General features: G+C 46.0%; 1 protein-coding gene and 1 long non-coding RNA gene across 5 annotated transcripts in view; one reads left to right on the forward strand and one right to left on the reverse strand.

Moving 5' to 3' along the window:
• Positions 1–5,492: 5,492 nt before the first annotated feature.
• The window catches only part of LOC105015476, an 82,093-nt gene continuing 75,197 nt past the window's right edge, over positions 5,493–12,388 (reverse strand). The window contains exon 3 of one of the 3 annotated variants that reach the window (XR_004576458.1): positions 5,493–5,679. This is a non-coding gene — a long non-coding RNA (uncharacterized LOC105015476). The remainder of the gene's footprint in view (positions 5,680–12,388) is intronic. The other 2 variants (XR_004576459.1, XR_828373.4) reach the window with 2 other exon arrangements.
• Positions 5,582–12,388, forward strand: part of insyn1 (inhibitory synaptic factor 1) — a 62,513-nt gene continuing 55,706 nt past the window's right edge. The window contains exons 1-2 of one of the 2 annotated variants that reach the window (XM_010878653.4): positions 5,582–5,690; positions 6,158–7,952. In XM_010878653.4, the coding sequence (XP_010876955.1) occupies positions 7,803–7,952 (150 nt within the window). In that variant the 5' untranslated portion in view covers positions 5,582–5,690; positions 6,158–7,802. Of the gene's footprint in view, positions 5,691–5,753; positions 5,910–6,157; positions 7,953–12,388 lie in introns of those variants that run through there. The other variant, XM_010878660.5, reaches the window with a different exon arrangement.

A 12,388-nucleotide genomic window follows, 5' to 3' on the forward strand; every position in this document is an offset into this window, starting at 1 on the left:
AGCGGTTTAGACATTAATAGCTGTGTGTTGAGTTATTTTGAGGGGACAGCAAATGTACACTGTTATACAAGCTGTACCCTCACTACTTTACATTGGAGCAAAGCGTAATTTCTTCAGTGTTGTCACATGAAAAGATGTACTCAAATATTTACAAAAATGTGAGGGGGTGTACTCACTTTTGTGAGATACTGTATGATGATTCTCTAGTTGCAATGGTTAAGCAAAACATACAGTAAAGGATGAATAAAAACGCCTAAATATAAAGCTTTATGTTTTGAAAGAGAGGTTATTTTCACTTACCCCAGTTACATCTGTATTCATGAATGACACTGACATTGGGGTAGTACTACGTTACATGTCCCATGTTTATTTACCACAGGACCTTATCTGGAAGTTCATTAAGTGACAAGTTGGAAAAAAAACATGCCACTAATCAGTAAAATGTTCCCTTGTTCCCAGATGATCAGGTGAAGTGAAGTCTGCAAATAGGTCTATTTATAACAATATGTAAACTGAGATAAAAAATCTATAAACATACTTATTTCACCAGTGTACCATGGAATGTCATGGAACATATCTGTCACTGTTTCCCCGGGTTAACAAAGTCCCACAAATAACCCGTAGCAGGCAACCACAACACATCCGTAGTTCAAAGCAGGACTTTCATTCGTGGCCTCAGAGGCGCAGTGAAAGAACAGAGTATAATTCTATTTGGCCTGGAACAAGGGAACAGGTGTGTCCTGAGAGAAAGAGTGAAACAGAAAGAAAATTATTAGAGATATATAACAGCGACGCAGATGACCCACATTGGTGGGCTTCCCTCCCGGTGAATGCACAATGAGACTCCTGGGCTTGTTAGCACCCGGCTGGGGTGAGGGGAGATGCACAGTCGGCTATCTCTGCCTAACCCCTCCGCTATTCTATTACACTTGTTTATTGCTCTTGGCAAACTCGCTGCACACCAAATATACTTTAGTTTCTGAGAGCAAGGCGGGGTTAAAGGGGGAGTGCTACTTAGCATATCACAAGGAGACAGAGAGGGCACACGGGGAAAAGTGAAGGAAAGGAAATAGGTAAGGGGGAGAAAGGGAACATGACCATTATGCGGAGTGACAGAGCAGAAGCTTGACTCTGCATGGCAACCCTACTTAATAAGCATAAGAGAGGAACGGCCAGCCAGTGTAAGAGTTACTGACAGCCTGTTAAACTGCTCACTCATACAAACATTAGTACAACAGGTGGGAGCGGATCACCTCCCTATTCTGTCCTCTGAGTGGTGATCTCCATCCACAATAGAAGCAGAAAGAGATGTGCAAAACACTGGCTGCGGTTCCATTTTAGCGGGCCTTAAAATAAACTTGGGTATTCTTCAGGGAGGTAACCCCATGTTAGCAGTGATCCATCACAATGTCTCCTGTTTTCATGACCCGCCCTGCTCTGGCTCTCTGCCCACACACACGTGTGCATACACACGCGCATGCATGCACACACACGCACACACACACACACCATCAGAATCAAAAGGTCACAGAGGAAGAGAGGAGACTACAGTGGGATATTTGGTTGGGTGTCCCTCTGTGGGCGTGTGGTGTAGGAGGTCTGGAGTAAAGAACTGAGCACACTAAACCGCTCATGACTGAGTGTGGCCAAGCGTAGTGTGGCAGCCAGATGTGCTATCCTCATCCTCAGGCAGTCAGGCGCCTGATAGAGAGCTGTCCCTGAGGTAGAGGAGCAGGCGCCTGACAGAGAGCTGTCTTGTCCCTGAGGTAATGAAGCAAACAGACCAAACTGGGCCAGGAAATCCAACCTATGACTAATTTCACTTCACTGCCTTGGTCTGTGAAAACACTATAGACATTGGGAAGCGCTGTGACTTCAAAAACAGCGTATTGTATTGAAGGGGAACGCCGCTGCTGCCTCTACAGCACATACTGGTCGACTCTATACTCATGTCCATCTAATAGACATACAGCATGTGTTTCTAAAATAGGACCTGTTAAATCAGTAACTTCCAAGAGATTTGTGAATTCTTGTGTCCTGTAAAACTAAAGGGTGAATCCTTCTACCAGCATATGCAGAGGTGGATGCAGGTCCATGTATAAATATTTATGTATAAATAATATGGTGCCATGATCAGGTAACCGTTACAGTTGAGAAATGAAAACTACAGTAACCCTGTACTGTTCATCTTACCGGTTCACATTAACTATTATTTATTATTACATTTTTTCAAAAGGCTAGCATTTTAATACAGACTGCATCAGAACCCTAGCAGTTTCATACAGACAGTCAGAACCCTGGCATTTTCATACAGACTGTGTCAAAACCCTTGCATTTTCATACAGACTGCATCAGAACCCTAGCAGTTTCATACAGACAGTGAGAACCCTGGCATTTTCATACAGACTGCGTCAGAACCCTAGCATTTTCATAAGACTGCGTCAGAACCCTGGTGTTGCAACCCGGCATGCTCTACCAGCAGAGCTACACAGAACCCTACACTTGATCACAACAACAACAACAAAAGGATTATTATTTCCATGCAATATAACGTGTCAGAGCTCTAATGTTTAGGTATAGGCTGCTAATTTCAACTAATTGTTTATGCTTGTGTCTGTTGGGAGATATGTGTTGTCATGCTTGGCAAGTGAATAGGCAAGCAGTAGAAAGCAAACAGTCCTCCTTACTCCTTGAGCTTTGCGCATTTTTGCCCTGCCCAGCGCCTTGGGATTTCATGAATCTGAATGGTCAGAGACACGCACAGCCTGCAGTAGCACGCCGATGTGAAGGGCAAAGAAATGTTGTGCCAGTTGACAAATCATGAGGAAAATCAGCCTAAGAAGAAACATTTGTCTAGTCTTTGAAACACTTTGCATCAATTTTGTTTTAAGTGCACTCCTCTGAAAATGCACTGTTTAACAAAAGGGACCTCAACTTGTTTAAAAGTGAGCTCACCTGGTCTCAGACATGTTGTCACCATACAACTGAACATCAGGGATCAGGTGTGTAGCATGCCTTTTGGGGAGGGAAATGTACCCGTCTCGGTTTTAACAAGCTAGAATCAGATGTCACCCTTATTTAGTCTTCTACACTAATGATTTGTTTGCAAGGTGGGACTTTTCCCGAGGGAAAGACTTGGGATTATTCATGACTGGAGTGCAACTTTAAATCTTCACACGATTCCTGTTTGTCCGGTGCATGCAGTTCAATATCATAGGGCAGTTTACATTGTTACATTCTATGTTTTCTATTGCTCTAATTCAAATTCCCGAACACACACCTTCTTTCTTGTGAACTTCTGATGCTCCACCATTTTGCTCTTGACTGACAGTAAAAAAAAAGCTACCAAACTACACCACAGTGCCACACAGTGGAGAAACAAAAAAAGATCAATGAATAAATGTTTGATGATGTCACAGAGGGATTTTTACAGGCATGGTCTTTACCTGTCAAAGTTTGAACACTGCCCAAATGGAAGCATAATGTTTGGAGCCTTAATGATTAATTTGACTGAATCATAAAATTGTGAAGAAGGGAGAAGAGAGTGAGGGAGAATACAGAATATTAGTTATAATTAGTGGGATAGCTCAGAGTCTAGTAAAGAAAGCCAGTCAAGAATAATGACCCTCAACTCAGTATACCTGGTGTAGGTCCACATTAATATGACGACTTTGTCTGGAAAAACCCCCACTCGACTATGTCTCTGTGTATGCCCCTCAACAAAAATACTGCTTTCTATAAAAGGTCTCCATAAACAGCCAGGCACTATAAATCCAGGCTAGAAATATTAAGTGCAACCAATATTTATCTGGACTGGCTCCAGATACCTAGTAAAACCCAATAGTCAGGGGTGACCTTATTGTTAAAAATATACAGTCCATTACCACAGGAAATAATGCAATTTCTGTCCAATGGAGTCGTTCCTGATAGGGAATGTCTTTAAAACCACACTCACTCATATAGACTACGTCATTCAGCCCACCAAATCCCTTAAAATACATATAATCACACGCAATACATATACTTATAAAAATACATTGCATTTCCCATCCTTGACTGTTTTCTAACATCAAGTAAGATACTGTACACATTCAAGGACACATCTTTTTAGAGGGCTGCTTTTGAGAATCCTAGCGCTGCGCAGTGCTTTGCCACATGTGAATGATGGATTTGTTTGTCGAACACACACTCACACACACACACACACACACACAATTTGGATTGACTACAGGGCACACAATGTGTGTACAACCATATACACATCCTTGGTACATAAAAATGGGGTCGAGAGCTATCTCATAAGAACACGACATACTGTATATCCCAGCATAGAATCGGACAACGTTTTCGAAAGGTGAAACATAAAATACGTCAAACTTGATGTTTTATTTATCAGAGCAAATGTACAAAAGGGAAAATATGTCCTACTGCAGAATCCTCCCAATTAGTCCCTCAGAAATGCTGTCTGTGACGCTGGCACCCTGAACAATAGCGGTCTTACTACAGACCCGTCTGAATCTAGATTCACAGCACATCTTTCCTCATTTAAAAAGGATGCAGGAGAACGCCTAGCCCTCTAAACTACTTAGCGCACTTAGCCATCCAAACCCATAGGACATTTGTGTACACTGCCAGCTGACAGCTACCTCTAAACAGCGCCATTGTTCCCCTAAAAGACACGCAATGTTCTTTTGTTAGACCTTCAAAGAGAGGACAATTTCCTCTGGTAGCTTTACAATGGAGGAACGATGTGATCGGAGGATCCCGGTGAGGAGGAGAAAAGAGAGGAGAAGTCAAACAGGCCCTCCCTGATGTCATCACAGCCCCAACCTGCCTTGTGCGTTAATGATGCAACAGTCAGGAATTTTTGGACACTTGTATCCCTGGTGACGACTCGGCTGTCTGCGAGGGGAGGAAGAGCCCGTGTTGAGGACAGAGAGACTTAGAGTGGTCCGTAGAGGGGGAAGAGAGAGGCGAGAGAAGATCCAGGCGGAGGAGACTGCGACTGCCTAGTGCTGTGCCTTTAAAGAGCCAGGCTCCTCCTCCCACCTCCCTCCTCAGAGTCACAGCCGAGCAGCGGAGCGAGTGGTGCTGGCAGGAGCCTGAGCCCCCCCATAAACCCTGGCATCAGCCTAGCTTCATTCGGCAGTCAGCGAGGACACTCCAGGGTGCTGGGGCAGAGAGACAGGGAAGAGAGAGTGAGACAGACAGACAGACAGAGAGAGAGAGAGAGAGAGACAAAGACCAGCTTCAGGAGCAGCCTCTGTAGGGCTCAGACTGATACCACTTCTCTCCACGGCTCTGCATGCAGCAGCGTATTGCTTTCCGCTGTCTCCCGACATTGGCAGGCTTGACGAGGATGGCGGGTGGCTTCTTCTTCTCCACAGCGTCGTCACGGGAGCAACAGTAGAGTCAGCATCTAGAGCAGCCACCGCTTCAGCATCATCATCGGCGGCAGACGGATCTGTAGCTCCAGGTCCCTGTTCTTCATCCTTATCCTCTGCTGTCTCAGAGCGGTGCTTTCAGGGCCGTTCCTCCTGCCCACTCCCCTTCTGCCACCTCCTGCCTCCTCCTCGATACTGCCTCCACATCCACGTTTACCACATGCTCTCCTCCCATGCTTCCGCCTCTGCCACGGCGGTGAATGAATCCTTCACCCTGTGATTGGAGCTGCTTTCGCTGGAAAGACAGTAAGTGAGGGAGAAAATGAGGTATAGAGGGTGTGTGTGTGTGTGACTGAGGGGAGGGAGAGGGCATCAGCGTGTGTTTTGATGAAGGCATTGAGACCACAAGAGAGCTGTCAGGATGTGTGTGTCTTGGATGAGCCTGCTGAGCATTCAGTCAGTTAGTTTCAGAGACACAGAGGAGCATGTAGTGTAAAGCCCTGAACACAGCTACTAGACGCTAAGGTTAGTGTGTGTGTGTTGTGTGTGTTGTGTGTAACTCCTGTTGAGATTCAAGGTGCACTTTCACAGCCGCTACAAAATCGGCAAGTTCCAACAGCGCAGTTAATTCCTGTCCATCTCCCTCCCTCTCCTCCCCTCTTTCCCTTTCTCTCTCGGTCTCTCCTTCCCTCTCTCCGTCCTCCTCACTCATTCCCCCTCTGCCTCTTTCTTTCCCTCGTTCTTGCTCTATTGCTGTTGTGTCCTATTTGCAGTGCTGCTGATCCTGGAGAGGAGAAGGGAGAGAGGGAACAGGACAGAAAGAGAGAGAGCTCACTGCCTTCCTTCCCGTCTCTCTGTGTGCCATGTGTGATTGGCTAGCGTGGCCTCTGGCGGTAGCATCACCCTGGATTCAGCGTGCTTCCCCCCCCACTACCTGTGCCTGTGCCCCAGCCGTCCCCTGGGACCTTCTACTGGGATTTATCTCCTACTGCTGGAGGGCGCCGGGGTTTCTGCCTTTTTGAAAACTGTCCACAGTGGGAGAAATACAAAGATTAAAAGAAGTGAAAATAATTAATCAATCATGCTGCACAACCAGGCAGACTTCTGGAATCCCTTAGCAACAACTGAGGGAGCAAGAGGGAAGTGAATCGCCTGTTCTTTCTGTTGCTGGTGATCTGTTTCTGGGAGCATCTCTGCAGACCAGGGTGGACCCAGTCAAATCTGTAAGGGCACACTTGTTGCCATAGCACCAGAGGATGTACCCCGCTCCTCCTTCTCCTCCTCATCTAGTTCAGCATCTAGTTTGTTTCTTATTCTTCCTCTCATCACGAGTCATATTTTCCTCTCCAAGATTTCAGTTTTTCCTCAACCCTGCTACCTGGAATAAGCCCTGCCGCTAAAGAAAATATTGGACATTTTCACACACACACACACACACACACACGAATACAGACTCATCCCTCCTCATTCCTTCCTCTGACAAGAAACGAAGGACAAATTTCGATCATCTTCTGAGAATAAAATGGATGTGTGGAAGTGTCTTTTGATGTGAGATTATTCTTTATTCCTACAAAATTTGCTTATACTTCCAAGAGAAAGGGAACCCTGCACTGGACACAAGAGGGACATATCTTGTTTTTAAAACAGATTTGTCCTCCTTTCTCCCTAAAAAAAGACAAAAGCCCAACGGGGGAGTACATTTAAAAGGAAAAGCTTGTACCTACTGCCCACGAATAATGTAGAACAAGATCATGAAAAATGAGCAATTGCTGGGAGTTTTATTTTTCTATTAAGCTTGGATATTCTGCCCTAAAGCGGAGGTTGAAAATGAGCCCCTTGTTCAGGTTGACAATCCGGGCTGTACTTACTTTTTTACAGTAACCTGGCTGCTGCACAGAGTCAGTGTACCCTCAAAATATGATTGTAAAGGAAGGAGAGTGGGAGTGGAAAAGAGCAACTTTCTCATTCTGACGGGCGATGTAAATAACTCTCCCCCTCAGAGACCAGTGCAGACATACACACTGACACATGAGATGAGTCGAGTTTCTGGCTCTTCACCGTTATCACACGCACGATTTTAGCTAATAGTTTCAATTCTTTTGCTTCACCCTGTTTTCCGTGGATCTAACTTGCTCAACTTTTTTTTGAATTCTTTTGGCTTCATTTTTTTTTGCGTTATCCGTACCGAAACCATGGATGGCGGAGGGTAAGGACAGGGGTGTGAGCACTCAGGCCAAGGAAGGTCTTTCGGCTGTCCAGGGGCTTTTAAGATGTTGAGGTCTCCCTGCGTGGCTGGGGCCCCTGTTCGGATCAGTAGCACTGAGGCTCCTCGCAGTCAGAGACATGGACCCCGACTCGGCTCCCCCACGCCCTCAGCCTCAGCCCGCCGGCCCCTGGCCCCACGTCACCCTGTGAAGGATGTCCCTCAGCGGAGCTCCGGCCCGGGACACCTCTGAGACCCCCAGCCAGACCCCCAGAGAACGCATCCGCAGCCACATGAAGATGGTGATCAACCAGCTGGACGGCATTCTCAAAGAGCTCAAAGATGTGGCCAAGGAACTCCGGGAGGTGAGGCAACATAGCAGGCTGCATGCACCACTCTTTCAGCTTACTGGGTATGGAGGTCCAGGGTCGGGTGGTTGAAGTAGACGGGTGGAGGTAGATGCTGGAGCTCCTCCTTTCCTCATGAGGATTGAACTGAACAAAGTGAATAGATTCCATTTCACGGAATCTAGATGCATTTCATTAGGATCCAGTGTAGTGTCCCTGAAAACCCTCTTTAAATAGCATGTTGTATGTATAAAGAAATGTTCCCGAGGCTCAAGAGTAACCTGGGAGGAAAAAAGAACCAGGGAGGAGAGGTGTTCTCAGGTGAGACACGGAACTTGGCATTGCGCTAGTTATGTAACCGCGTTGATATCCGCTGGATTTTTACCGTATTGCCATGGCGATGCCATTAAAAGAGTGTGTGTTTCAAAAAGTGATGAGCCAAATGCACGATGGTGACATGCTAAACCTAGTGTGACAGAGTGGGGTCTCCATGGAACGTCTGCCATACTTAGAAAATGGACCGATGTTGGAATGCAGGATAGATTCGCCCGTTTTGTGTACATATGTGCAGGTCTGCGTGCACACGTTGGGAACGGTAAATGCTGAATGATGTTGAATATCATTGTGACAATACATTCAGTAGATTCCCCTGCAGTGTCCTTCCTTCTCTCTTGCCATAAATCTCTTCAGTAAGGGGGGAGAGAGCAAGGTGTTCTAATTAAACCTTCCCTCCAGCGCTCTCACTCTATCTCTCTATCCTTCTGTCTCTGTGTCTCACTCTCTACCTCCTTAATGGCACTCTGACACATGCCCTCCTGCCCCATCCTGCCAGCAATCAGCTGGCTCCCAGCCTCTGTCTGATCATGAGGCCGGGGCACACCCAGTGACCTGGAGACCCATAGGGGGATTGAGTGAGATCCAGACTAGGGGATGCAGGATGGTGAGGGGTCATAACTCATTCTACTAGCTCCGCCCATTCCCATCCCCTTTCTCCCTCCCGGGGGTGCTTGGATGGGGAGCGGTGCAGGGCACAGCTCATACAGCACTCATGCTTCTATCTGGTCCTAGGAAACCAACCCGCCAGGAAAGAAACCCTTCGGTACCAGGAAACAAACCTTCTAGACCCTAGAACTATACCCTCCGGTCCCAGGAAACAAACCCTCGGGATGCATCAGTGATTTATGATCATGAGACGCTTACATGTGGAATAATGCTGGCTGGAGCTATTTATAAACAAAAACACCAGCTACCTCTCAGCCAGCACTAACACATATTACAATTCTTATTTCAGAGCCCCATTAGCAGGGCTTCTATACAACCGCCGATGCATCATCCGTTCTTAAGGGAAAGAAAGATAAATTATGAAACTGGTAGCAAGAGATTGCATTAGCCACAACAGTAGTAGTGGCAGTAGTATCAATAATGTGCAGTTTGCTAATATATTAAATTGTGGACTCTATTAAAAGCAAAATGTTAAAAGGGGAAAAAATGCATTAGTGCTCACTGTACCAGCTGATGCATGCCTGCCTAATGTTCCGTAACATCTCTAATTCTTGGCCACATTAAACAAATAACATAACAGATAACATCTGTCACATGAATATATCATAAATTACTGAATTATTGAACCCCTTCACCCCCCGGCCCTAAAAACAATATACTGTACAATATAATGTATACATACACCGATCAGCCAAAACGTTATGACCACTGACAGGTGAAGTGAATAACACTGATAATCTTGTTAGCATGGAACCTGTCAGTGGGTGAGGAATATTAGGGCAGCATGTGAACATTCTGTCCTCAAAGTTGATGTGTTAAAAGCAGGAAAAATGGGCAAGCGTAAGGATCTGAGCATGGGTAGATGACTGGGTCAGAGCATCTCCAAAACGTAAGGGGTGCTGCCGGTTTGCGGTGGTCAGTACCTATCAAAAGTGGTCCAAGGAAGGAAAAGGGGAGAATCGGCAACAGGGTCATGGGTGGCCAAGGCTCACATGGGGAGTGAAGGCTGGCCCGTGTGCTCCGATACAACAGACTGTAGCTACTGTGACTCAAATTGCTGAAAAGGTTAATGCTGGTATTGATAGAAAGGTGACAGAACACACAGTGCGTATGGGGCTGCATAGCCACAGACCAGTCAGGGTGCCCATGCTGACCCCAGTCCACTGCCAAAAACATCTACAATGGGCACCTGAGAATCAGAACTGGACCACAGAGCAATGAAAGAAGGTGGCGTAGTCTGATGAATCAGGTTTACTTTTACATCATGTGGATGGCCGGGTGTGTGTGCGTCATTAACCTGGAGAACACATGGCACCAGGATGCACTATGGGAATAAGGCAAGCCGGCGGAGGCAGTGTGATGCTTTGGGCAATGTTCTGCTGGGAAACCTTGGGTCCTGGTATTCATTTGGATGTTACTTTGACACGTACCACCTACCTGAGCATTGTTGTAGACCATGTGCACCCTTTCATGGCCACGGTATTATGTGATGGCATTGGCCTCTTTCAGCAGGATAATGTGCCCTGCCAACAAGCAAAAATGGTTCAGGAATGGTTTGAGGAGCACAACAACGAGTTCAAGGTGTTGACTTGGCTTCCAAATCCCCCAGATCTCAATCCGGTCGAGCATCTGTGGGATGTACTGGACAAACAGGTCCATCCATCCCCTTCTTGCAACTTACAGGACTTAAAGGATCTGCTGCTAACATCTTGGTGCCAGATACCACAGCTCACCTTCAGAGGTCTAGTGGAGCCCATGCCTTGACGGGTCAGGGCTGTTTTTGGGCGGCAAAGGGGGACCTACACAGTATTAGGCAGGTGGTCACAATGTTATGGCTGATTGTTGTATATTCACCTAATCTCAAACAGGCTAGCGTTGGATTTAGATCTGAGCGCTGTGCAGGCCATTAAAATTAACTAGTTCTGGGGGGACTAGTTTGAGATGATGCATGCTTTGTGACAAGGTGCATTGTCCTGTTGGGAGTATCTGTTTGAAAACTGGTAGGCTGTGATGGTGAAGGGACCACCACCAACAGTCTGTACTGTTGACACAAGGCACAGTGGATACATGAAATCTACATTGAAATCTACACCTACATTCTTTATGTTGTGGCAGAAAGAATTATCAAAACATGGAAATGTTTTTCCAATCTTCAATCGTCCATTATTGTCGATCATATGGCCACTGTATCCCCATTTTCCTGGTCACAGCTGATAGGAGTGAAACCCAGCAGGTTTTCTGTTGCTGTAACCAGTCCACTTCAAGGTTCAAAGAGTTGTGTGTTCAGACAGGCCTTCTGTACACCATAGTTTTAAAAGAGGGTGGTGATTTTAGCCTTTATGTATTTCTGTACGGTTGAACAAGTCTGGCCTCCCTCGTTTGACCTCTCTCATTAACAATGTTGGCCCGCAGAACTAGCGCTTACTGGATGTTTTTTGTTTATCGCACAATTCCCTGTAAACTCTCATTTCTGAGATGCTGGAACCACCACAGCTGACACTAACAATCCTACCACGGTCAATCTTCCCCATTGTCTAGTGCCAAAGAAACATCTTGAACATGTCTGACAGGCCACATGATTCGTTGTTTGGCTTGATGGGTAAATGAACAGGTGTACCTAACTCAGGTGGCCACTGAGTTTACATACAGTGTATATAAAAGAAATTCAAGACAGTAATGTGGTGAATGAATGTTGAGTGAACTGGAATGACTTGGTTGTTGGAGCATGGCGCCATTGGATGATGTTGCCGGGAGTAGTCAGAGGAACGGTAGAGAGGATTATCTCTGGTGGTCCATGGGGATCTGGGCGGATTTCCGAGCTCACAGGGTTAAATGCCAAGTAGAGCTCCAGTCAGTCCACACGCTCTACACCAGCTTATAAGTGACTCGCCACAGCTGAACCCTGCTCATGCAGGCCCAGTAGAGTATGTGGCCCTGGGCCCAGCCCTGCATACAGGATGTGGATTATCTCCAATGACATAATCCACATGTATTCACTAGACGCCTGCCAGTCAGTTAGCATCCCTAGGATATTCTTCATGAAGAACAGCCTCCAAGTGAAATAATGAGAATGTACCGTATTTCAGTGTAATGTGATTTGAAACGTATTATAACATGCTTGTTTCAAAATGCATCATAATTATTGGTACGGGCTGGGTCAGCAAAATCTGACAACTCATTTCCTCAAACAAGTATCTAAAAACATGGTTTGGGGGCTCAACTATAAGCACGGAAAAATCTGGCAATAAAAAATAAAAAAATCCTTTAAGATCAATCATTGGTTATCTTAGACATGCTCTAGGGCCGCAGCAGGGGAGGATATCACCAGTGGTGGGGAAGCTACTTTGAAAACATAGTTTGCCAAGCCAATGACTTCACCCTGAAAGAGATCAACGATACTAAAGCTATCCTTACTTAAGTGAAGTTACTTAGTTGAAGACATTTAAACTAAT

This window comes from Esox lucius, chromosome 2 (genome assembly GCF_011004845.1).
Source record: "Esox lucius isolate fEsoLuc1 chromosome 2, fEsoLuc1.pri, whole genome shotgun sequence".
Taxonomy (NCBI): domain Eukaryota; kingdom Metazoa; phylum Chordata; class Actinopteri; order Esociformes; family Esocidae; genus Esox; species Esox lucius.